General features: G+C 40.6%; 1 protein-coding gene across 1 annotated transcript in view; it reads right to left on the reverse strand.

The window, feature by feature from the left end:
• Positions 1 to 2,841: 2,841 nt before the first annotated feature.
• Positions 2,842 to 27,325, reverse strand: part of LOC131223821 (UDP-xylose transporter 3-like) — a 69,200-nt gene continuing 44,716 nt past the window's right edge. Inside the window, exons 4-7 of the mRNA XM_058219330.1 lie at positions 21,319 to 21,451; positions 16,118 to 16,279; positions 15,756 to 16,028; positions 2,842 to 3,363 (exon numbers count right to left, since the gene is read on the reverse strand). Of these exons, the coding sequence (XP_058075313.1) occupies positions 3,250 to 3,363; positions 15,756 to 16,028; positions 16,118 to 16,279; positions 21,319 to 21,451 (682 nt within the window). The 3' untranslated portion in view covers positions 2,842 to 3,249. The remainder of the gene's footprint in view (positions 3,364 to 15,755; positions 16,029 to 16,117; positions 16,280 to 21,318; positions 21,452 to 27,325) is intronic.

The following is a 27,325-nucleotide window of genomic DNA, read 5'->3' on the forward strand; positions in this document are numbered from 1 at the left end:
GTAGATGAGCAAGAGTGGAGGAAAGTTAGAGGACCTAACATGCATGAAGGTTTTATTATTTTGTTATATTTAAACCATCTACCTATTTCCCAAGGTTTTATATTTTTAACATTCTATTTCTAAAATTTATGGCTTTTATGAAGTGAAAGAAATTTTGTGTAAATTATGGATTGCTTCTCAGGGCATGTTTGTTTGCATGTGGATTTTGGACTTCTAATGCCTATAAGTGCCGGAATTAGAGACTTGACTCAGCCATTTTCAATTCTTGGTTTTCGAGTCCATCACTGGGGCTTCAATCCCTACGAGTGGTACATATTGGAAATCTGCCCTTACGCTTAGTAGAGTTTAAAAGAGACCCTGAATGTGGTAGCCGCCTTTGTGCATTGCTGGTATTATTCGCCTGGATTTATGTTTCATGGCTTTTTAATCTCTCTCTCTCTCTCTCTCTCTCTCTCTCTCTCTCTCTCTCTCATCTTTGACCATTTCTATCCTAAATGCCCTTTAAAATTTTCGCTATGTCCAGTTTGCTCGTCATTTTTTCTCATGGCATTCTTTCGAGTTTTCATTGTATTCTAAGTACTTGATCTTGTTTGGCCCTAGCAGCTATGTCTTTTTACCCTAAATTCCTTTCGAATTTTCATTAGGCCGATGCATATACTAGTTGTTTTTACTTGAAATACCCCTTCGGATTTGCACTTTACCCACTCTACTTATGCATACTTTTGTTTTTCTTTGATTTTTACGTAAAGAGACGATGGGAGATGAGGTTCCTTCATTTCCTAGCCGAAAAGGTGGCAACTTTTCCACCTCTGTCCCAGTCATGACCACAAAACATCTTAAGCAGGAACTCAGGCATCTTGAGGAAGGAGTTGGTGTTTTTTAAAATTATTGGAAATGTGCTTCTAGGTTTGATTGTTTAGATTTTTCACGCCCTTTTCCTTCACATGAGCTATTTTTCTTCTTCTTCTTCTTTTTTACCTCCTTTTTCTCTACTAGTCATGGCTTCATGGTCATACCCACTGACGTTGCCAAGTTGGCCTATCTATGATAGACTTTCTTATGATTGACGTTGATGGGTTCATTTGATTGACATTGATGGGCTTTTCGCCCCTCATATTGGTGAGACAGATGGCGCCTCTTGGAAGCACTTCTTGGACAACAGGTGGGCTATCCCATTTGAGTGAATTGCCATTAAGAACCAGCAAGTGCATTGGTAAAATGTGTCTCTTGCCATGAAGCCCCTTCTCCAGACCCAGCCCAATCAATTCTTTTCTAATAACATTGTGACTCAATGTCTGCATGTGTTTCTCATCTACCAGATGCAACTAATTGTATCAAGCTTTGCTATCACTTGCCTTCTTCAACTTCACTCTCCATCAATATTCACAATGATGGAATTTCAACTTTGACCAGTAGGACCACTTCCATTCAGTATGTTAACTAAAAAAGTGTGACATCATTCGTGGCCCGTACGGCTGTCTGTCCGACAGGCATAAAGGACATGAAAACATTTTTTACTAGTCACAGCAAGTCTTTACCATCTTCTCGTGTATGCAGATGAGCATCTTCTTTGCAGCCTCAATTCCACCATTTATTTGTGGGTGGTAGGGGCTGGACTTGTGCCTGTGGATCGTGAACTACTCGAGGAAATCATTTACCTTCTGATTTACAAAGGGAGTCATGCTGTCTATGATAATGGTGATAATGGCATGTAGAACTCTGTAACGATTGATGATGTTGTTCTTTATTAAATTCACCACAAAAAATGCTATAATGGTAGTGTAAGACAATAACTCCAACCACTTCGTGAGTAGTTGACTACCACAAATATTTATTCATGATCATTGGATGCCTTTTGATTTACTTTCTCAGTGATGTCGATAACCTACATAGAGAAAGGTTAAGGCATTGTTAGGTTGTAGAGTTCAAAAGCAAGTGCATATGTTCGCTTTGCAAGCTTCTGATATTTAAAGCACTTCCTAATATGCTAGTGTTTGATACAAAATGTATATTTAAAGCACTTCCTAATATGCTAGTGTTTGATACAAAATGTATTGAAATCACTGGAGGTTAGAGAGAATATTTTGATGTTTTCATTAGCCGTTAGACATCTCGATTGGCATCATAGGTTTAACCATGCGGTGGCAACAGGTAGCCGATTAGCCAGCCCGGAATTTATTGTCCTCTGATTACCGCAAAAAATCACTGCATCCATTGGAGAGCTTTGGACTATTTATGGACTTCTGTGAATGCCTACATACCGTGCACCCAGAGAAAGTCATGCGAGTGATTGTCTTTAATGTTTGGGAGCAGTGACATTCTGGTTGTGGTCTGGCATAGCCCCCTCGTTTAGTTTTCTACCAGTCTAAAGTGCGACCTATGACACGGACAGTTTAATTCAAGCTAAATGTAAAGCATATCTACAACTTGCCAGGCGCATGCCAATGATCTGATGATCTGATGTCCAAAATAGTTATAAATTCAATACACAGTCCTAGCACTCTGTACATGTGGTACAAACATACGAGATCCAAACTGTTCCTTTTAAGGCCGTGCCATTGCCGTGGATGGCGCATAACCCAATACTCATGACGGCATGGTAGGTAACTGAGTGGATGACTTTTGAGAGACTCCAATCAGGAAGTAAAATCCAACCAACAGTCAGCAACTAACATGCAAAAGAATCTTGAACAGTCGGTGGCTAGGATCATCTTAATATAGCATGATTTCTGGTGTGTGGCCCATGACCGAAAAGAAGAACATTCCAGATCTCATACCTGTGTGCCGGTTTTACCAATACTGCTTGATAACCAGCTTTAGATACTCTTGAGCATCGCTTCCTTCCACAGAAAAGGGCAAATGTCCCTACTAGAATTACTCAAAACCCATTATTCATATACCCTTTTAACAGATACAAAACCATATCTTCAATGGTTTCCCAACAACAAAGGAATTAATCTTATATCAAGAATGAATTAAAGAAGCCTAACAAACCATCCTTTTCTTTCTTTCGGCCTAATAAGAACAGCACGGATTTAAATTGCTTGAAGCAAAACTGCCAATGAAAACAAATGCATTTCTTTCAACTCACAGAATTCTAGCTTTATAAAGTCACTCAGATCCTGAGGAATCAGACCGCAAACATTTGTAGACACGGCCCATCTGCGCGTTTTACTTTTGAACGATTCGGGATGGTTCTATCTGCCGATTTTCTTTGGTACCTGTGATTTGATAAGAGTTGAGTAGGTTTCATGCATGAAGATCTTTGTCTGCAGCCCAACCTGGGGCTTTCGGGACAATTACTCCATCAGCAACAACAGCGGCTCCATTTTCAACCATCAGTAGAGGATCGGCTTCAGCTTCCTTTCAAGTTTAAAAAATTAAAAAACAGACTCAGCATAGATGAGTGCAGCATGAAATGTTTTTTTTTTTCCTTTTGAAAGGCAACTAGATGTTACTAAAGAAAAGGGGCTAAAAGGTTCAACGACAGCCAAAAAAGGATGATGAGAAATCATCCAACAAAAAGGGCAGCACCAGGCCCCCAGGATGAGGCCAAAGAAACCCTATTACAATTGTGAAAAACTTTAAAAATCAGAATGCAAGCAATAACCCAATTTCAGGCTCTATTGAAGACCTCCTGCCAAGATCCGGAAAAATTGTGGGGAATAGTACTGTTCTGCACTTTCAAATTTGCCCAGCAGACAAACCCTTCAGAGAATTCTCCTTTTATCTTGTGCAGCAGGAAATTTTGTCATGAATGAAAGGAAATTAAAGTATGATGGTGTACATGCAAGACACCAGGTTTTAATTATTGGTATTGTGAGGCATATAGGCTGGGCCCAAAAACGATATGACACGAGGCATATCAAACACAACCACTATTTTTTTTTTCGCCAAAATTTCAAAAAATTATCGAAAAAATAGGAAAAAAAAAAAGGTAAAACACCATAATCTATCCTTCTTCTTTTTTTTTTTTTTTCCCTATCTATTCATACATGTATTTAATCAGGTATCGGACTATCCTTTGATAATAATGTTGTCCATCAGCATGACCTACTAAAAGTCAACCAATTAGGCCTTAATCAAACACAAATCAAGCATGATTTGGTGGACTATGTGATGCGAACACCAGGCCATTCAAAGTATATCAACGCAAGAGGCGTGTGTTACCTGTATCAATGTGGTTAGATGACGGGCACAGGTCGGGTCTCTAGAGGTTGAAGACCTTACACATGTGTTCGTGACATATGTAAGTTGCTTGAAAGAGACATTTGGACCGTTGGATCGCGAGGATGGTGTGATCGGACCGTTAGATCTCTAGTAAGGGTATTTTAGTCATTTCATGTGATTACGAATTTATAAGGGTGTTTTACCTTTAAACCTAAAACATGCTATGTTATGTTTATGAAAAGGAAAAAAAAAAAGTTTTTACTTATAACGATTTCGTCTTCAACTTCCAATAATTGGAAGAGGGCGTGAAGCCTAGGGAAGTGATTTCCTATCCTCTACTTCTGTCTCCTTTATTTTCTCAAGGTACTGCTTTCTTTAAACCTATTTTCTTCCTTTTCTCCTAAAATCTTTAGATCTAGAGGCCGATCTTGTTTCTTTTTTATTTAAATCATTAGATCTTGGAAGGTTTTCATTCACACATTTATATATTTTGAACTTCTTCAAATCCCATTACCCAAAGCCTTTAGATTCGAAGAACCGTCAATTTTTTCTGAATTTTCCAGATTTCCCAATCCAAAAAATTCCTATTTTCTGGATTAAAAAATCCACTCGGATCATTAGACGGACCTATTGCAAGACGAAAGTCCTATCTTTCACTGGATCCGACTAAATTCAGATTTTAAAGTTCAATACTACGTGTTTGTGATGGATGGCCATAATCATTATTGCATTCACCTTATTTCCTTCTTGTGTTTATGATGTATAAGGTTGATTTTTTTAATTTATTGTTAAAGATTGCATAAATCAGCCCCTTTCAAATACCACATTCATTTAAGGTTGGATTATGCCGTCCTACATCAATTTTTGGTATCAGAGACTAGGATCTTGCGTTGGGTCGTCTTAAGTAGAGTTATCAAGAGTCTAGATTTTTATTTTTATTTTTCTAGGATTTCATGCATAGCATACGGAGTCTAGATCTAAAAATTTCAGATTTGCATCATACTAAAAGTCTAGATCTGAAAATTTCCACATTTGCATCATTCTAAAGGTTAAGATCGTCAGTGTCCATAGTCTTGTGTCAAAACAATCTCCTAGAGTCGTGTTTTAGGAAACCTACGTTGAGTCTTATTGTGTATGCCCACTCGGACTGGTAGAGGGTTTGGTCTACACCTTATTTTAAACATAGAACAGTTGACTGAGATGATGAACACGATCAACTAACGTTTGGCCGTCATTGAGGCATAATCTAGGAACACGAATACTCATATGGATCAGAGAAAAGCATCCCTAAGAGAAATCTCCAACATTGAAGGGGATGAACAGTCTCAAGTAGGGGGAGTAGTTGAGGAACAGATAGGAAATTGTGGTACAGTCGTGGAGCAAGTGGTCGAGGGGTAGGCCGTGGAATGGCGTGAAATCCGCAACCCGCAGTCAAATATCAAGACCGTTATGATGTCGATGAGAGGATCTTAAGGAGCGTTAAAGTAGATGCTCCCAGTTTCGATGGGCGACTTGACCCAAAAGCATTCCTTGATTGGTTAGCGGACATGGACCATTATTTTGAATGGTATGAGATGTCTGAGAACCGACAAGTGTGGTTTGCAAAGATGATACTTGTGGGTCAAGCTAAATTGTTTTGGACAAATACGGAGTGTAGGATCGAGAGATCAGGAGGTGTCCCGGTCGCGCATTGGGTAGAGATAGAGTTATTAAAGGAAAAATATCTCCCTCTCTCTTACCGTCAAAAGCTCTTAAATCAATGGCAAGCATTACGCCAAGGATTTATGTCGGTTGCAAATTACATTGCAAAATTTGAGGAGTACATAATGTGGTGTGATATTCAGGAGGATCCCTTAGTGACGTTGGCGCGTTTCAAGTTGGGTCTTCGCATGGATCTGCAGTGTGAGCTTATGACCCATGTAATGGGTGACTTGGATCAAGCTTACCAAGTTGTACAGGAGTTAAGAGAATTACCTAAAGTCTCTTGTCACAAGACGCTTTGAGTCCCGAGACTCTAATGTTAGATCTGGTTTTCAAGCAACCAAACCTAACGTTGAAAGTCAGCCTAGGGCGCAGGCTAGTGCACCGCTTAAGCCTAAGGATGATAAGGGCAAAGGCGTTCTTGGTGCCAATCCTGGTAGTGGTAGTCACTTGAGATGCTATGAGTGCGGAGGTACAGGTCATTTTGCATACCAGTGCACGGCAAAGACTCGCAGAAAAGCCTTAGTCATAGACAAGTCAAATTAAAATGCGGATGATGTGGGTGATTATGAAGTTGAGGAATATCACCTAGAGATAGGTGCCAGTGATTATGAAGAAGTACCAGCGGTTGCACCACTAGCCGTAGTTAGATGTGCTTTAATGCAGGTCAAGGAGAGTGATGATTGGCGTAGAAGCACAATTTTCTACACGTTTATCAAGAGCGGTGACAAAAATCGCAAAGTCATCGTACATAGTGACAGTTGCACCAACGTGGTCTCAGCTAGCACAGTCACTCGTTTGGGTTTGAAGCCCATCCCACACCCTCAACCCTAGAAGGTTTCTTGAGTTGACACGTTTTCTATGCCTATGTCCCAACAGTGCTTAGTCCCCATCCAAATCGGTTCATATAAAGACATGTTGTGGTGTGATGTTTTACCTATGGATGTAGGTCACATCATTCTAGGGAGGCCGTGGTTATACGATAAAGATGTCACGATTTTTGGTCACTTGAATGTGTGTACATTCACGCATGAGGGCAAGAAAATTAAGATTAATCTGTTGCCACCCAAGAGCTACACGGACAAGGCTAGGGATGTGAAAACAAGTGAGTTAAGGAAGAGAGGAAATCTATTCCGAAGTCTCTACATATCATAAATGCAAAAGAGTTTGAGAAAGAGACTGAGGATGATACGACGGTGCACGCCCTAATGGCTAGGGAAGTTACACCCAGGGTTCATGTAGAGTTACCCCCTAAGGTGACTCCAGTTCTAGAGGAGTACAATGATGTATTCCCTAAGGATTTACAGGATGAGCTTCCACCTATACAGGACATCCAACATGCCATTGATCTCATCCCGGGGTCTAGTTTACCCAACCTTCCTCATTACAGGATGAACCTTGCAGGACATGCAGAGTTGCATAGACAGGTAAATAAGCTCTTGCAAAAGGGTTTCATCCATGAGAGCATGAGTCCGTGTACCGTATCAACGCTATTAACGCCTAAGAAAGATGGTACGTGGCGGATGTGTGTGGACGGTAGGGTCATTAATAAGATCACGATCAAGTATCAGTTTCCGATACCGAGGCTTGATTATATGTTAGACATGATGGCCATGTCCACCATTTTTTTCCAAGATAGACCTCAAGAGCGGGTATCACCAGATATGCATACGCTCAAGAGATGAGTGGCAGGCCTTCAAGACGAAGGATGGATTGTACGAGTGGTTGGTCATGCCCTTTGGCTTGACTAATACACTCAAGTACTTTTATGCGTGTGATGACCCAGGTTTTGAGACCCTTCATGGGGAAGTTCTTAGTGGTTTATTTTGATGACATACTCATATATAGTACCACTAAAGAGTTACATCTCGACCACTTGAGGCAGGTCTGTAGTGTCCTTAAGGCGAAGAGGTTATGTGCGAACCTTAAGAAATGTTTGTTTTTGTCTGATAGGGTTGTTTTCTAAGGGTTCATAATGTCGTCTATAGGGATGCGAACAGATCCAGAAAAAGTCAAGGCCATAGTTGACTAACCTGAACCGTGGAACATACATGATGTGAGAAACCTTGATGGCTTAGCCACATTTTATCGTCAGTTCATTTGAAGATTTATCACTATTATGGCTCCCATTACTAATTGCATTAAAAATGGGGAGTTCATATGGTCTAAGGTCGCAACTAAGGCATACAAAGATATTAAGGGAAAGATGATAGAGGCTCCCATCATGCGTCTTCTAGATTTTTCTCAAGTCTTTGAAGTAGCGTGTGATGCTTCAGGTGTAGGTATAGGAGGAGTATTAAGACAAGAGGGTCATCCAGTTGCCTATTTCAGTGAGAAACTGAATGAGGCAAAACAAAAGTATTCCACCTATGACATAATTTTATGTGGTAGTGCAGTCACTACGTCATTGGCGTCATTATCTTTTACCGTAAGAATTTGTCTTGTTTTCTAATCACGAAGCTTTGAAGTATTTGAATTCCCAAAAGAAGCTTAACCTAAGGCATCCCAAGTGGGTAGCATTTCTTCAGGCAAATCATTTATCCTGAAACATAAAGCCGGGATCGAGAACAAACCAACCAATGCCCTTAGGAGGAGAGTGACATTGCTCAACTCCTTGAGTGTAGAAGTTGTCGGGTTTGAGCAATTGAAAGATGAGTATCCCATATGTCTAGATTTTGGGAGAACATATGTATCACTCTTAAGTGACCAGCATAGTTCGGGTGAGTTCATGCTCAAAGATTGTTCCTTTTCAAAGGAGACTGACTTTGTATTCCCTGCACTTCCCTCCAGGATTTCCTTGTTTAGGAGCTTCATGCTAGAGGTATAACTGGCCATTTTGGTCTAGATAAGACTATCGCCCTAGTGGAGGATTGATTTTATTGGCCAAGTCTCAAGCGAGACGTAGCCAAAATTTTAGGGCAATGTTAAACATGTCAACTGGCAAAACAAAAGAGGCAGAACACTGGATTGTATATACCATTGCCAATGCCACATGCACCGTAGCAAGACATCAGTATGGATTTCGTGCTTGGGCTTCCCAAGACAATTAAAAGCACGATTTCATTTTTGTGATCGTGGACCGTTTTCCAAAAATGGCCCACTTTCTCCCTTGTTCAAAAACCTCAAATGCGTCCAACATAGCCAAGATTTTCTTTAATGGGGTGGTTCGATTACATGGTTTACCTAAGACCATAGTGTCTGACAGGGATGTCCAGTTTACTAGCAATTTTTGGAAGACATTATGGAACATAATGGGTACGAGACTCCAGTTCTCGTCTGCCTACCATCCTCAAACTGATGGCCAAATTGAGGTCGTGAATCAAAGTCTCGAAAATCTACTACGATGTTTGGTGGGTGAACACATAAAAAACTTGGGACTTAGTCCTGTCAGTCACCGAGTTTGCATATAACGGTTCAGTTAATAGGTCTACAGGTATGAGTCTATTCAAGATTGTTAGTAGTTACAAACCTAGACTACCCATAGATTTGTTACCTATGTCAATCACCTGGAGGCCCTCAGAGTCAACCGATGCATTCTCCCATCACATTTATGAGTTGCATGCAGAGATTAGGAGGCAGATAAATGCTAATAATGAACAATACAAAATTTCAGCCGACTTACATCGTAGAATTCAAGAATTTAATGATGGTGATTATGTAATGGTTAGGATAAGGCCATAACGGTTCCCACAAGGTACCGTTAAGGAGTTACAAGCATGCAGTGCTGGACCATGTAAGATTCTGAAAAAGATTGGGTCCAATGCGTATGTGATAGTTCTTCCACCTCGCATGGCGATTAGTTCAACATTTAAGGTGGAGGATCTAATGCCTTGTTTAAGCCATCCCATAGACCCTAACTTTATTCCAAACCATTGGCCAATTTCTGATTTTTCTTCCCAACCTATGCCTACTATACCTGAGAAAAGAGAAGAAATTAAAGGAATTGTGGATGAGCAAATTGTTTCCACCTAAGACGATGGATTTCAGAGGTACTTGGTGAAGTGGAAGAACAAACCATCATCCGACTGTACATGGTTGACGGAAGTGGAGTTGCAGAGGCTAGATCCAGATTTGTTAGAAACGCAAAAGAGTTTTATCTCGCCGGAGTCGAGCTCTTTTTAGCCGAGGGGAGTTGATGCGGACGACAGGCTATTCAAAGTATATCAACGCAGGAGGCGTGCGTTACCCTTGTCAATGTAGTTAGATGACGGGTACGAGTCGGGTCTCTAAATGCTGAAGACCTTACACATGTGTTCGTGATATGTATAAATTACTTGAAGGAGACATTTGGACCATTGGATCACGAGGATGGTGTGATCGGACCGTGCCTACCTTCATTGCGGCACCTTCACGGCGTTACCATCGAGGCCCATCGGCATCTTGGATTTGAATTTAGTTTATGAACATTTGATTTATTCGAGTTTTGAGATAGTGTGTACACAATTTTTGTGTGAATTTCTTTTTTTTAAAAAAAAAAAAAAATTTTAAAAAACTTTTTTTTAGTAAAGGTATTTTGATCATTTCATGTAATTATGAATTTATAAGGGTGTTTTACCCTAAACCTAAAGCATGCTATGTTATATTTATGAAAAGAAATAGAACTTTTGCTTCTAACGATTTCGTCTTCAACTTCCAGCGGTTGGAAGAGGGCGTCAGGCCCAGGGAAGTGATTTCTCATCATCTACTTCTCTCTCCTTCTTTCTTTTCTGAAGGTACTATTTTCTTTAAACCTATTTTCTTCCTTTTCTCCTAAAATCTTTAGATCTAGAAGCCAATCCTGTTTCTTTTTTTATTTAAATCAATAGATCTTGAAAGATTTCCATCCCCACATTTACATGTTTTGACCTTCTTCGAATCTCATACCCAAAGCCTTAGATTTGAAGAATCGTCAATTTTTTCCGAATTTTCCAGATTTCCCCATCCAAAAAATTCTTATTTTTTGGATTAGAAAATCCACTTGGATCGTTAGACGGACCTATTGCAAGACGAAAGTCCTATCTTTCGCCGGATCTAACTAAATTCAGATTTTAAAGTTCAATACTACGTGTTTGTGATGGATGGACATGATCATTGCTACATTCACCTTATTTCCTTCTTGAGTGTATGATGTATAAGGTTAATTGTATATATATTTGTTATTAAAGATTGCATAAATCTACCTTTTCAAATACCACATTTATTTAAGGATGGATTAGGCCGTCCTACATCACTATGCCCCATTTCATTGAAATACAACAAAAAAGATGATGAGAACATAAGAAAAGTGATGGTTTAACCATTTTCCCCGATTTTCCCAAAGTGGTCCCTTCTGCTTTGGTTCTTTGAATCCACTCAAATCATGTGCTTTTAATTCTCAAAATTGACCTTTGATCTATGCTAAAATAAATTTCTAAGCCTCCCCTAGGATTAAAATGAGAAAGGTGAAAACAATAAGAGGAAAAAAAAAAAATGAAACAGAAAAAGAAAAGAGGGCCTTTATTATTGTATCAGCCCATGTCAGACCGTATCAGTCAATATGGCGCCCTCTTTTCCAATCAGCTGATTCACCATGTAACAGTGAGGACAGAAGGTCAATACAGCCGTATCGTAACCATTTTCTAAAACGCTGTTTACAAACTGAAAATATTAGTGCATTATGAAATGGGGAATAGGATCTGCCCACAACATACCAGTTTCATCATCTGGTGCAATTTACTGAAATTGGACGCCACATTTTAACGCTCTCTTGTCAATGTTTCTTTCGACTTCACACTTAAGGGACTGTTTCGAAACAAGAAGAGTGGGACTAGAACAAACTTTTTCCAATTTAAGAACTTAATAACCCTTTTTGAAGACTTAATTGGAAGCAGAAAAGTTCTTCACCTACGTAATTAGGTCCTGAAAAGGCACTATTCCGGTCAAAATTATACCAAAAACAATTAAGAGTTTCCCAGGTAATAATACCAAAAGCAGAACAGTTCTTCACCGCCATCCATCAACCACTCCACCCAACATTGTGGGTCATCAACTCATTGGCGATCATGATCATCGATGACAACGATGGTGGCAACAATGATGTAATGATAAGGACAATGGAAATGATGATGAAGACAATGACAATGATGATAGCGACCATGGAGATGACAGTGCAGGACTAGGATGATGAAAATGATGGAAGTGACGACGGCAGCAATAATTTTGACAATGACAATGATGACAAACGTGCGGATTTCCCAGGTAATAAATCAGGTCATTGTCTTTTGGCAAGACCCCTACAAGACACGAAAGAAGAAAAGATACATTACATGAGGAAAAAGGGAAAAACCCTTTCAGGCCAAACAAAGGAACAAATATGAAAAAAGCAGCACAAAAAGGAAAAAGGAAAAAACCAAGAGCTACAAACACCTCCCCAAAGCCGAAGGAAACCCCAGACAGATTAGCACCAGTGTTCGAAATATCGGTATCGCACTATGTATTGCACCATTGGGATACAGATACGTATCGGTTATCGCACGGGATATATCGTTTGTATCACGTAATTTATCGCACTTTTTGAGAAACATGGGGAAACATTGGGAAAATGGTTGAATTTTTCAAGGAAACTTCATGGATTGTTAAAAAGGACCTTAATGCATTCAACCATTTAAACATCACTGTCTACCCAGGGAGGTTTTAACTGTAGGAATTTCCCTACCCACCTTTTCCTTTAGTGTGGCCCACTCAAGTCTTGGAACCTGCTCACTTTTGGTCCCCAGTACTAAAATGAGCTCACAAAACGGATGGACGGGATAGATTTCTAACAAACATTATGGTGGCCCCACCTAGGTTTCCAGCACAGGAACTTCCTGCCAAAGGCTTTCGCAGGAAATCCACAGGCCTTTAGCAGGAAATCCGCAAAAGTGGATTGGCTGGTGTACCACACACCCTAGTGTGTTGACGTTAACAAGTTTTGTGGGTCCCTCATGAGGTATGTTTTATATCCAAACCACCCATCAATTTTGTGAGCTAGTCTTAATGCTTGAGACAAAAAAATAAGGCAGATCCAATTATCAACTGGACCACACTGCAAAACGTAGTGGAGGATTGAACGTCTACCATTGAAACCATTTTGGAGTCACAAAATTTTTGGATCAATATGATATTTGTTTTCTCCCTTCATCCAAGTATGTGTGACCATATGAACAGATTGGATGGAAAATAAATGTTATGGTGGGCCCTACAAACATTTTAATGGTGAGAATCATTATCCCTACGGCTATTTGTGGTGTGGTCCACTTGAGCTTTTGATATGACTTTTTTTTGGGTTAATGATCTAAAATGATCTCGCCAAATAGATGAACGGGGTGGATATAATAAATACATCATTGTGCGGCCCGTGTGACTTTGATCTCCTTTCAACCATTCGTACAACTAGGAGAGTTAGCGCTCGTCTTTGCACCACACAACCTATGTGGTACAACAGCCAATCCTGTGACAGGATATGTGGGGTCCACCTTGCCGTATATATTTTATCCAGATCGTCCATTTATTTTTTCATATAATTTAAGAATATTATTCCAAAAATTAAGCAGATCCAAATCTTGGGTGGACCGCACCAGAAAAACTAAGCAGATCCATGTCATTTAATGGTAAGTGTTCATTAATCACTGTTTAATGTGGTGTGGTCAACCTGATATTTGAATGTGTTTGATTTTTGTGATAACATCATAAAATGGGCTATAAAAACGAATGGATGGATTGGATCTAGAACATATCATCAACGTGGCCCCTACAATAAGCGTAACACCCACTAAGTTGTTACTCACGTAGCACCAATCCACGAGAGTTAGGGGTGGATTTAACAGTGCATTTTATTTTGTGTACTTAGTAAACACCGTGGGGTCCACCGTGATTTATATATTTTATCCACTCCTTCCGTCCATTTTAAAAGATAATTTTAGGGCTTGAACCCAAAATTGAAGCGTATCTAAAGCTTAAATGGACCGCACCACTGGCAACAATCTGAATTGAACATATACCATTGAACCTGAGGGCCACGGAAGTTTTGGATCAAGCTTATATTTATGTTTTCCCTTCATCCTTGTTTTCTGTGATCTTATGAACAGGTTGGATGACAGATAAACATCACTGTAGGGCCTGACAAGGTTTCAACGGTTGAAATCATTATTCCCACTGTTTCATATGGTATGGTCCACTTGAGCTTTGGATATGCTTCAATCTTGGGATCAACCCCTTAAATGAGCTGTAAAAATAGTTGGACGGCATGGATAAACCACATACATTCACGGTGGGCCCACAGAGTTTTATCGGTACGATAAAGCGTACAAGTAATTCAGTACGCAATCGGATTTCTAAAGGATTCCAAGCTGCATTTCGAAAGAGGGAAGAGGGTTCCGGAGCTTCTGGAACCCTAAAAATCTCAAATCTTCCCGATCTCTAGCAGAAATCTCGGTTGGAGGAATCCCTTCGCCGAAATCTCCGTTGCAATGCATCTCCATTGGATCCAAAGAAAAAAGAAAGAGGGAAATCGAAACCCACCAAATTCGACCTCCAATCACGGCACATCCAGTTTTTCCTCCCTTTATTTCTTTAAATTCTTTTTATTTTTTATTTTTTGGTAATTACAATATCAATGATATTCACGATATCGATGATAATGGGGGCGATTTCCTACGATATATCGCGAGATGCAATCATTTTTTTTTTACTTTTTCTTGAACTTCTGAGTGGTTTTGTGCGGGTTTCGTGTCGCTGGGCAGCGATAACGATAATATCAGCTGATATATCGGCCGATAGTATCGATATTGCGAACACTAATTAGCACCTAGGGTAGCACCAGTCTGGGTAGCAAGCAATAAAGTGAACTTCTACCACCACAAAACACCAATAACTACTAACACCTCCCCAAGGCCACGTGAAACACCAGACAGATTAACACCTAAGGGAGCACAAAACTGCCTAGCATGCGATAGAGGGAACTTCTACCACCACGAGACACCAAGAGCTACCAACACCTCCTTAAGGCCGAGAGAACCAACCGACATATTAACACCTAGGGGAGCACCAAACTGAGTAGCAAGATATCAAGCGAACTTCTACTGCCACAAAACACCAAGAGCAACCAGCACCTCCCCAAGGCCGAGTGAAACACTAGAAAGCTTAACACACAGGGGAGCACCAACTCTGTAACGAGCAATAAAGCAAACTTCTACCAACACAAGACACCAAGAGAAACCATACGCCTCCCCAAGGCCGAGTGAAACAACAGACGGATTAACACCCAAGGGGAGCACACAACTGGGTAGCAAGCAATAGAGCGAACTTCTACCATCACAAGACACCCTACCAACACCTCCCCAAAGCCAAGTGAAACACCAGACAGATAAGTGCCTAGGGAAGCAACAAACTGAGTAGAAAGCAAAAGAGCGAACTTGTACCACCACAAGCCACCCTACACCTGGCTGAAGAAAAGTAACAAGGCCCACTCAAGGGCTATCATTTATCTGAATATTCCCGTTTCTGAGAGCCAATCATTGATTTTCACCTGTAATTTGTGGCAAGCTTTATTTATTTATTTATTTTATTTGTGGCAAGATTATTTCACTTGAATGTCATGCAAAATATCTCTTAAGATGACCTGCTTACAAGTTTCTTTTTCTATTAAAAATTCGACTATTCCTCTCCCTCCAGGGATGACAACCAAGGGCAGAAATAGCAAGCTTGAAACCTTTTATTGTATTGGCCCTCATGTTTCAAATTATAAAAATGCAACTCATGACCTCAGCCTATCTTGCTAGCTTATCTCATGTTTATACTTTCTAGATATAAAACTAACAGGAAAACACCCATCACAAGAACTGTTAAATAAGTGCCATATTTGAGACAAAAACGGGAGCAGGTTGTACCTGGGACAATGGCACAGATGCTTCACTAGCCTTTTGCTGGTTCTCAAGAGAGCAGATGTATGAATAAAGGATCATTCCAACTAAGGCAACAAGGATGCCGAAAATGTTTCGCCAGCTAAATGGATCGTGAAGTAAAACATATCCAAAAGCCAAAACCAGGCATGTTTTCAGATGCCCCAGGACTTGATAGGTGACAGGTGATGTCTTTCCAATTACAAGAAATGTACTGAAGTTGACAGAAACAGAGATCAAGCAAGAGAGCACAATGAAAACCTGCAATAAAAATAATATGGCTATGAGAAATTTCAAACAAAGAACTTGAGGGAAGATAAATAACAATAGAACATTCTTTCAATACTTACCAGCACTAGAGGTGTATATTTGAAAGCAAAAACATTTTGATTTGTCAAAAGCCCATCAAGAAAAGGACCGGTGATGAACAGGGTTAATGCTTGATAGGGGCAGGATTGATACAAGAGTTGGGTTGAAGAGACCTTAAACCTTTTCTGGATAGTGTTCGTCATCTGAAAGCTGATTAAGGTCTTAACAAGGCAAATATTAGAATCTCAAAGCCTTTCAAATGCTACATAAAAGTTCGAAAATGATGTTCATACCTGAATTTGCATCCAGCATAATCTAGCTGCATATATATCTGTATGTGCATACATACATACATGTATATACATGCGTATGTAAACAAACACACACACACACACACACACACACACACACACACACACACACACACACACACACACACGTGTATCTGTTTCATGCACACCTCAACATATATGCCTGTCTGTGTGTGTGTCTGCTTCATGCTCACCTCAACATATATGCCTGGCTATGTGTGTGTCTGTTTCATGCGCACCTCAACATATATGTCTGTGTGCATGTGCAGGTGTGTGTGTCCATACATATATATGTACATTGAAAGATACATACACACATATATATAGGGGTGCACTTACATGGCATTGGTACCTAGGGTTGTCAATGGGCCAGGCCTGGTGTAGGTCTTGGCCCGCATTTTGAACTGTTTCAAAATTCTGATTTTCATGGGGGGCTCTTACCTTGCCCATAGAATGCTAACCACTTAAAGATCTACTACTCCTGAGGACTCAAGAAGTCCTCTGACCAGGAGCGCGTCGACTGACCGACCTACTCGACAAGGGTGACCTCCCTTTCTAAAAGGGAAAAAGGTACTCGCAATTCCACCACCGTGCTTTCTACTGTTCGACAATTTTTACAATAAAAGAACTTTCCCAGGCCAGGGGAAGAGAACTTCTTTCAAAATTTTGACTATACGAGCTGGAAAATTGACTACGAGGACTTCCCTTAGTATAAGGGAAAAAAATCCTCTATCATGAATTCTACTATGGAAGAGCTTCCCTATATCGGGAAGAAAATCTCTTTTTACAATTCGAGTTACACGAACTACTGAGGACTTCCCTTAATGCAAGGGAAAAACAGTCCTCACCAATCATCCAACCCTTAAAGAAGAGGTCGGACCACTAATTGGTAACGCCACTCGGATCACATGAACTACAATGAGGATCTCTTAGTGCAAGGGAAAATAATCCTCCTAAGTAAACTGCTCGGCCGCTCATGAATGGGTCATTGCAACCAGTGTTCGAATTATCTCCGATATTATCGAAATATCTCTGATATTATCTTTATCTCCAGCTCAGCGATACTGATAACACTAGTAGTATTAGAAATTTCAGGTATTAGCAATGTATCGCTAAGTATCACCAAAGTATCAATATCACTAATATAATCACCAATATTTTCAACTATGCAAATTCCAGGTGTCGCTTGTATTGCAAATGCATTAATATTGCTAATGTATCGCCAATATTTGCGACTATTTAAATTCTAGGTAATGCTTGTATCATAAGTGTATCGACGATATTTCAATAATATCGCCAACGTATTGATATCATCGAAATTTTATTTATTAGAAAAAAATTATTTTAATTTTTTATTTCATGGGCACATGGTTGTATGTAGTATTCAATTTGTTATTGATAATATCTCAATATTATCGATATCGCAATATGCGCGATATTGAGACCACAATCTTTCGTTTTCTTTTCAATTGTTGATGATTACTTGGTGAAATATCATGTGTCGTTGATATTTTGCAATATCGATGGATGTTTGGATGGAAGGTTAGATGGTTAAATAGGCCGAATGGGATGGTTGGACTGATTTCTTACACCAACACATACCTTTAAGGCCCCATTAAATGGAAACTTGTTATGTATGCATTCTTTTTGCATTTTTTTTTTTCTAAATATACAAATATGTACATTTTAACATCTCTTGAAGTTTCGCTGAAAATTTCACCGTTTTTCTCGTGTTTTCCCGCATTTCCGGTTATCAGCGATATTATCGGCGATATCGATATTGTTTTTGTATCCCTGGCCAGCAAAACTTGTATCGATACCGATACTTTGAACACTGATTGCACCTAACCCATCTGTTCGACGAAAGTAGAATTCCGCTAATAAAAGGAAGAGCTCAAGAGCTCACCCTAACGCTCCTACTCGGCTAAAATGTCTGACCTCACCAAAACCAACTTACTTCCTAAGCCCGCTGCGCGAGCTCGAAAGTAGGGGGGCTTACTGTCATGGGTAAAAATGGACTGTCTAAAGAGAAGAGGTCAGCTCAGACATCTCTGCGGGATACGAGGTCGGCCAGTGCCGGTCATGACCAATAAACTCCTCAATGGCCAAGGAAGAGAGGTCGATCACCTACTACATATGAAGGCAAATCGGTAAGTCGGCCATCTACCCAATGATAAGGAGAGGCTCGAAGCTCATCCAAGTATCCAGGTTGGCTAAGACTACCTCGGACTCTTGAGGCAAGTTGGCAGGTCAGTCAAGACTACCTCGGACTCTTGAGGAAGGTCGGCAGGTCGGCCATCTACTGACCTGCCATCTACCCAACGATAAGGGGAGGCTCGAAACTCATCCGAGTATCCAGGTCGGCCAAGACCACCTCAGACTCTTGGGGCAGATTGGCAGGTCAGCCATCTACCCAACGATAAGGGGAGGCTCGAAGCTCATCAGAGTATACAGGTTGGCCAAGACCACATCGGACTCTTGAGCTCGACCCCCCACAACATATGTCATCTGAATTCTACAAAGAAAAGGAGCTCGACCTCACCGCCTAAACACGAAGTATAAAGGCAGGTTGGCAGGTCGGCAATCTACACGACACTGAGAGAAGGGTTAGGGCTCGCCAGAGAATCCAGGTCAGGTCGGTAGACTACCCCCAGGTCAGGTCGGCATACTACCCCCAGGTCAAGTTGGCATACTACCCCGATGTTAGGTCGGCCAAGACCACCTTAGCCTCCTACTGCACATCTCTGCTGATTCCAAATAATCAGATCTTATCTAAGAAAGATCCACCCGAGATCTTCTCCAAAGATCTCGAAAGATATCCACAATATGCTCGTGATCCCGAGATCTTCGCCAAAGATCTCAAGAGATTCCCCCACATGTTCGGGATCCGAATCCCTCTATAGTACGTCCCTACTAAATAGAGAGATCTCCTCTACTCCACCTCTCCTCAACTATAAATAGGAGCATCTCTAATAGTAAAAGGTACGCAGAATCTCTCACCCAAAATCCCTTGATACTCCTAGACCTAGATTCATAGCCTGACTTTGTCTTCTTCCTGTGCAGGTTCTCGAAGGTCTAAAAAGGGCGGACCAGAGTTTTGCATCAACAATGTGGATTTGACACACACATTAGATGGGCCCGCGATAGCCTGGCACCATGTGACCATTTTCCCACACGCGCAAGGGTATAAACATGGACAAAAACATATATGCATGTGCGTACACAAACATATATGCATGTGTGTGAGAAAAACATTCACATGGTATCGGTTTCACTATAACTTGTAGTGGTATGGGCAATTGTGGGGCCTAAGTTACATGTGCATTAGAGTCATCCCATCCATTGCGGTTGCCCTTTGATATTAGGCCATAGGGCCAAAAGTTAGCTCGATTGGAAACTTAGTCTGTACCATAGGGGATAGCTAGGAGGGGATGCCCAAACAATAAAACCTTCCAAACTACTTGTGTGCCCACTAAGGCTGCAAATTGAGTTTGGATCCTTAGCTTGACTGACCTCGGGGTTGTCAAGGTCCTCAAGTTGGGTTAGGGTTGAAACATGCCAACCCAATTTGAATTCAGGCTGTGCTTGAGTTGAACAAATTTGAGTTGTTAGGTTGGGTTGGGAATAATCACATGTATTTGGGTTGGGTTGGGTCAAGTATAGAGTACACGGGTTGGGCTTGGTTTACCCTCGACCTAACCTAATCTGCCAGATTTGCACCCCTAGGGCCAACCTTATTGTGTATATGCAATCCAATGCATTCATCAACACGACCAGGATGGAGGGACGCACCAAGCATAAAACCATTTCAAACATAGTTGGGCCACACCATGTGAATTTAGAGGTTTTAGATATGATATTACATTGTTCACTACAGTGCCACCCATATATGGGAAATGTCTATAATTGATTGTGTGTGGGCAGCACCGTGAAGCATGTGAGCCATCCAAACTGTCCATTAGAGGCCCCCATACAAAATGGGGTGCCCCAATAGTTTGCCAAATTCAAGACTAGGTGGATCACCCCCCCTGGATTTTTTTAAAAAACCTCCTGTGGTCGCCCACCGAAGTCTTGAATCCAACTGTTTTTGGGGGTATCCCATTTTCCAGGGGTTTACCTCTGATGGATGGTTTGGATGGCTAATACACTTCACGGTGGGGCCCACACACAGCTGATTGCGTGTGAACATTTTCCTAGGTGCATACATACACATGTACCCAAGGTGTTCCGTAACGGTAACGGTGGCCATAACGGCCACCACTGTTACCTTTACAATATAGGGCATAACGGCTATTACGGCCGTTATGATCTCTCTTTTTTATTTTTTTTCCATTTATTTAAAAAACCCACGAAAAACCTGTATCTGCCCCGTAATGTTGATTAAAAAGTATGAAAAACCTATATATGTCCCGTAATAGACCATTACGAGGCTATTATGGCTTTTATAGGGGATGTAATGTGCCGTTAACAGCAATTACGGGTCATTTTTTTTCCATAACAGCTGTTACGGCCCTTACAACCCCGAAACGGATAACGGTTGCCACCGTTACCTTTACGTAACGGCCTTTACGACACACCATGCATGTACCTATATACATGTGTGCGTATGTACCCCCCCCCCCCCCTATATAGTGTAATGAGTCCCACTTACCATTTGTAACGGTGGTTGCATGACCCTTCTTTGAATACTATGCCTACGACTCATCGTATTTTTGGATCACAGCACCTGCATGGTGGGGCCCACCAGATAAAAGATAGGATCTTGCACATACTGCCAGATTAGAACGTGTGGAGGGTAGGAATTAACATCCTACCATTGCAAGTGGTATTCACATCTCACATGTGAAAATTCAACCTTAGTCCAAGCAAATCCAACCTAACAAGTGGAATACAAGAATCCTAACAAAATTCATATCACTAAAAGAGGATACAATCTGAGCAATACAAGTGGTAACAACTGCCAGCAGAGATAAAACAGAACCCAGGACATTGAGCTGCAGATCTGTCACTGTTGCAATGCCAACGCCTAGAAGAAGGATGGTAAGTGACAACTGGATATTCCTACTGCAAATAGGAAATGCAAACTATCAGCCCAACATCATCACAACCAAAAAAAAAAAATCCCAGAATATCATATAAATTATTAGTCAAGAATTAAAGATTTACAAAGTTCAAGGGTAGAAATATCAAACCAAAAGATGAACACAGATTGTAAAGATTTACGTTGTTGAAGGATTGGAATGGGCATGCATGATACAAGATTACTATTATAGCCAAAAATGTGGCTGTTTTCAATTCAAATTCAACAATAGCAGTTCAAAGATGCATCAGAAGCACATTAAGAAAACAGGATGCGGTGGAAATCATGCCAAAGGTGAAAGTAATAAAATTCTGATTGTACATACAAGATTTATCAATCCAAAATTATTCCAGAACTCCAAAATAATTTGCAGAAATAATTGATTATATAAGGACTTAAACAGTTGTAGGGTGTCAAACCACTAAAGAAGAATAGAACTAAGGCATCATATCACTAGCTTCAAAAGCATCGCACCCACTAAAGAGTTTTCAATGATCAAATAGCCATGTCTCAAACGTGGGTATGTCCTTGTGTATATGGGCTTTGCACACACCACTTATCTATCTTAAACACCAATTGTTGCTTGCTAAGCAAATTTAATGAAAAAAAAAAAAACCAAGTACTTGTAGAAATGGAAAATTGTGCTCCACCCTTGCATATGTATGGATAAAAACAGTGCACATTTGAACAGTGTATGCATGAACAACGCACACATGTAAACAGTACATGTGTGGCCAATGCTCGCATGGGGTCCACAATCTGACAAGACCACCTGTGAGGCGACTGGTCTAATCAGCAAACCATTTGTAGGGCTCAACAGTCTGATCAGACCTTGAATCAAACCCATCAAATAGATTTTGGGGCCTAATACTTGATGCAAGCCACGGTCCACTTGATGCAGGACAATTAACCACTTGCTCTAAAAGCTCGAACTGTTAGAGTATGGCGAATTAATCCCTTTATCTCATAGCTCAGGCCCCACATCTCATGGGTTAAGACCTCGGCCGAACCCCCCTCGTGGGCCCCAAATCACATGGGCCGCCCAATCCGAGTGTGTCCCCGCATCCCACAGGCTACCCCACTCGAGCCCGGTATGAAATGCACATTAATCACCCCCGGTGAGGAGTCTCGAACATGAGACCTCCCCCGTGGGCTCCAAATCACATGGGTCACCCACCCCGAGTGTGTTCCCGCATCCCACGAGCTACCCCACTCGAGCCCGATGTGAAAATGCCCCTGCATTACCACCTAGGCTCACGACCCACCGCATGGCCCAACATGTGCTGATTTTGGACTTTATTTATAGATTTGGGGCCTAAATATCAAGATTTGCAATTTACTATTTGTGGAAAATATGGAGACTGATTTAAAGATGTGATTGAAGATACGGGGAGATAAAATTGAAGATATAAGGACTAATTTGAAGATTTAAAAGATTATTTCCTAAATTTTCTTTTACTATTATTAGGCTTTCACCATTTTAGGTGGATTAGATTGATTTGAAATCAATCTCTTAATTAGGGAGATTCTCATTGAAGATTCATTTAGGGTCTATAAAGGGCAGGTAGGGCCCACCAATCTGATCAATGCACCATTTTTGGGCCCCACCAGTCTGATAAGACCTTGAATCAAACCTATCAAATTGATTTTGGTGCTTGATTATATTGAAAGCCCACAACCCACCTAGGCTCACGATCCACTGCAGCGCCAAACATGTGCTGATCTTAAACTATTTATTTATATTTTTTGGCTTAAATATCAAAACTTGCAATTTACTGATTGTGGAAAATGTAGGGGTCAATAGTTCAAAAAAGAAAAAAGAAAGAAAGAAAATATGGGGGCTAATTTAAAGATGTGATTGAAAATATAGGGACTAATTTGAAGATTGGGAGGATTATTTCCTATATTTGCTTTTACTATTATTAGGCATTAACCATCTTAGGTAGATCACATTGATTTAAATCAATCTCTTAGTTGGGGAGATTCTCATTGAAGATTCATTTAGGGCGTATAAGGAGGGAGGGTAGGCATTCCATATTTCTAAATGTGAGTTTTCTCGAGTATTGTAAGAAGTTTGATATCGATAAAGTTATTTCTCCCACTCCTCAAATATTCTTGTGAGTGTACTCATGTCCATTTCTCTGCAATTCAAGTGTTAAGATCTCATTGATTTGATAATCAGGTTGCACCATTTTGATATCAGAGCAAGTAATCGTTGGGAAATTGCGGACTCTACATCATCTCCTAATAGCTTAGAAGGGAGTGACATAAGAAGAGTTTGTGCAATTAATCAAATTGATCCACACACTCACGGAGTGGGTTGATCATCTCATGCATGCGGTGGGCAATCTCACTAATCAAGTGGGGGAGCTTCAGCGTGGAGGGAATTCAAAGAATGAAGTTAGAGCACGTGGACACGTCGGGGAGATTCCCACCAAGGTCCTAACCAACAGTGGGCAGCCCCTGCTTATGAAGACACCAATGATTGAATCATTCAATTGTAGAAACGTGATAAAGAACTCGGAATTAATGTAGAAATTCCATAAACGAAAAAGAGATCCACTAAATCCAAGGAAAAGTTGTTGTCTGAAGTGAATGATACAATGTTGGACCTACACTCGAATTCACCAATAGATCAATTAATGGATCAACTGATAATGGCAGTCACATTAATAGACATGCATATAGGTCGCAACACTCAAACTGAAGCACCTTTGTAAAAATGGTTGTAGTACAAAAAATGGGACATGTTTCAGGATTCACAAAAAACTTTAAAGTTACAACAAACAAGTTGGCGCCCACAAAGTGCAAGCGAAAGAGACATCATCTACAGTGGACTCCAACAAAGTTTATGGCAAGCCAACGCTTGGGGTTGCACCATGAGCTTCCACCAAAGAAGAGGATTCGTCGTAGAGGTAGTACAAGTCCAAAGGTTAAAACCGGTATCCAACTCGATGATGGGTTCTTTCAAAGCTAGGGAGAATTGATGTAGGCCCATGAACTACCGTAGGGCCCAACATGTGATTTTGGACTATTTATTTATAGATTTGGAACCTAAATATTAAGATTTGCAATTTACTATTTGTGAAAATATGGGGGTTGATTTAAAGATGTGATTGAGGAATTGGGGAGATGGAATTGAAGGTATTAGGGCTAATTTGAAGATGTGATTAAAAATTTGGATGATTATTACCTCTATTTACTTTTAATATTATTAGGCTTTTACAATCTTTAGGTAGATTAGATTGATTTGAAATCAATCTCTTAGTTGGCGGGATTCTCATTAAAGATTCATTTAAGATCTATACATAGGAGGGATTGTAGGAGGTAGGCATTCCAAATTTTCTAGTGTGAGTTTTCTTTAGTATCACAAAAAGAAATTTGATATCAATAAAGTTATTTCTCCCTCTCTACTCAAATATTCTTGAGGGTGTACTCTTGTCCCCTTCTTTGCAATTCGAGTGTCAAGATCTCATTTACTCAATAACCACTTTGCACAAATTATCAACCTTATAGGTTGTGGGGCCCAGTGTTGGCCTTGTCAATGTATTAGGTGGTGGGGCCTTGTCTTGCATCAGAGAGGAATTGTACGGTCTTAATGCATTTGGATCTGAACTATGTCCTGATTTGCGAGTCCGTAACCCATAGTTTGGTGATCCAAATTGTTGATCTAATGGCCCCCACCATGGATGGGGAGGCCCCAAAAAGTATCCAATATTGGAAGATCCTAACTACAAATCAATGGCCTGTAATATACTTTTTTGTAGGGAAACATAATTGTTGATGCTCAAATCTAGTCAATCCTGCCTCGCCTCTGATGTAGAGTGGGTCGCAAACACTTTCATGTCCAAGATGGACCAGTGAAGGCCCGATCGGAGGCAGAAGTCATCAAGACCGTCAGAACCTTAAAACAGGCATATCTCACAAACCTGAGTTACTGGACGTACCATATATCATTTTGGGGTAGGACAAGCTACTTTAGCCAACCAACCCCGCTATGTCGGGTTGCCCACACCGAATTTGTGAGATTCTATCATATCGATGGTCGAATTCCATGTTTAATTACGTTTTTACTATAAATAGCAAGTTTTAGTTTGATTATAACTCCTCCATTGGGCTTTAGGAGTTACGCCCAACATGAAAAGTGTTTAGAAAAATTAGGAGAATAATGTGGTTAAGCAACACATGACACTTACTATAAATAGAAAATTTATTATTTATAGTAAGTTCCAATTTTTAGGGAGTTTTAGTTATAGTTTAATTCCTAAACTTATTCCAAGTCTTGGTATTCCTATTTAAAGGGTTATAGACTCATTTTTTTCATCTATCCATCAATCAACAAGTTTCTTTCATATATTTTAAAATTATTTCTATTTCTTTTCCTCGTGGATTCGAGAAGTCTTTGTGAGGAGTCCAAAGAAGCTCCGTGGATTCGAAGTAGTTATCCTTGAGGAAGACGGTGATCGACCTCATCATGTTAAATATATGAAAGAAACTTGTTGATCGATTGATAGATGAAATAAATGAGTCTACAACCCTTTAAATAGGGATACCAAGACTTGGAATAAGTTTCGGAATTAAACTATAACTAAAACTCCCTAAAAATCGTAACTTACTATAAATAATAAATTTTCTACTTATAGTAAGTGTCCTATGTGGCATAACCACGTTATTCTCCTAATTTTTCTACACACTTTTCATGTTAGGCGCAACTCCTAAAGCCCAACAGAGGAAGAGTTATAATCAAACTAAAACTTACTATTTATAGTAAAAACGAAATTAAACATGGAATTCAACCGTCGATATGATGGAATCTCACAAATTCGGTGTGGGCAACCCGGCATAGCGGGGTTGGTTGGCTAAAGTAGCTCGTCCTACCCCAAAATCATATATGGTATATCCAGTAACTCATTCTGGTTTGCGAGTTATGCCTGTTTTAAGGTTTTGACGGTCTTGACGACTTCCGCCTCCGATCCGGCCTTCTCTGGTCCATCTTGGACATGAAAGTGTTCATGACCCGCTCTACATCAGTCCCCTCCACTTCAAAAGAACTCGTCATCGAGTTTTCGTGCTGCTTCGGTTCTTGATACTCGGTTTGGTGCGCCATAACGATACTCGAATCAAAAGTTACAGTCAATTTACGGTCCACCTTTTGGCCCAACCATGCTAGGAATGTATCTGTGACACGTTCTACATTAACCTCCTGTGAGCCGCTAAGTACTTGCAATTTAATGAAGAACAGGAGAAGACACTAGGGGCGCCAGTTAAGGCCCTGGACCCTTCAATGCCTAAGTGTATGGACTCACAGTAGGTGTAGTAGAATTAAAGGGGAGAACCTTCTTCCCTTTGATTGAGGGAGGTTTCTCATAGTTGAGCACGAGTATCTTCTACCGTGACAATCAACTGAGCACGGTCATTTCAAATGTCAGAGTTCCTCATGAGTAGTAGATCTTTAGATGTTCGGCATTCCATAGGTGAGGTAAGAGCTTACCCTCCATGTCTTCTAGTCAATACGTCCCTCGTAATGCATCCATGTCTTCTAGTCGATACATCCCTCGTAACGCATCCATGTCTTCTAGTTGATACGTCCCTCAGTACCTAAGGTCGAGGTTGGGGTTGGCCGATGGGCCTTTTTACCTAGCTTGGTCGACTAGTTCAGCTTTGTCATTAGGTTTCCTTGCTTGGCCTAGCTTCCCCAAGTACCTGCTCCAGCTTGCTGTTCAAGGGAGTGTACCGATGGAAGCGACTTTCAGGACGTCGGTTGGTACGCTGACTTCGGTTTTGGTCGTCCTCTTTCTTTTGGCGTCAATGGCTGAGGGCTCCCCTTCTTCCTTTCGCTTCCTATCCTTAGCCTAGTT

Source organism: Magnolia sinica, chromosome 13 (genome assembly GCF_029962835.1).
Source record: "Magnolia sinica isolate HGM2019 chromosome 13, MsV1, whole genome shotgun sequence".
Lineage (NCBI taxonomy): Eukaryota > Viridiplantae > Streptophyta > Magnoliopsida > Magnoliales > Magnoliaceae > Magnolia > Magnolia sinica.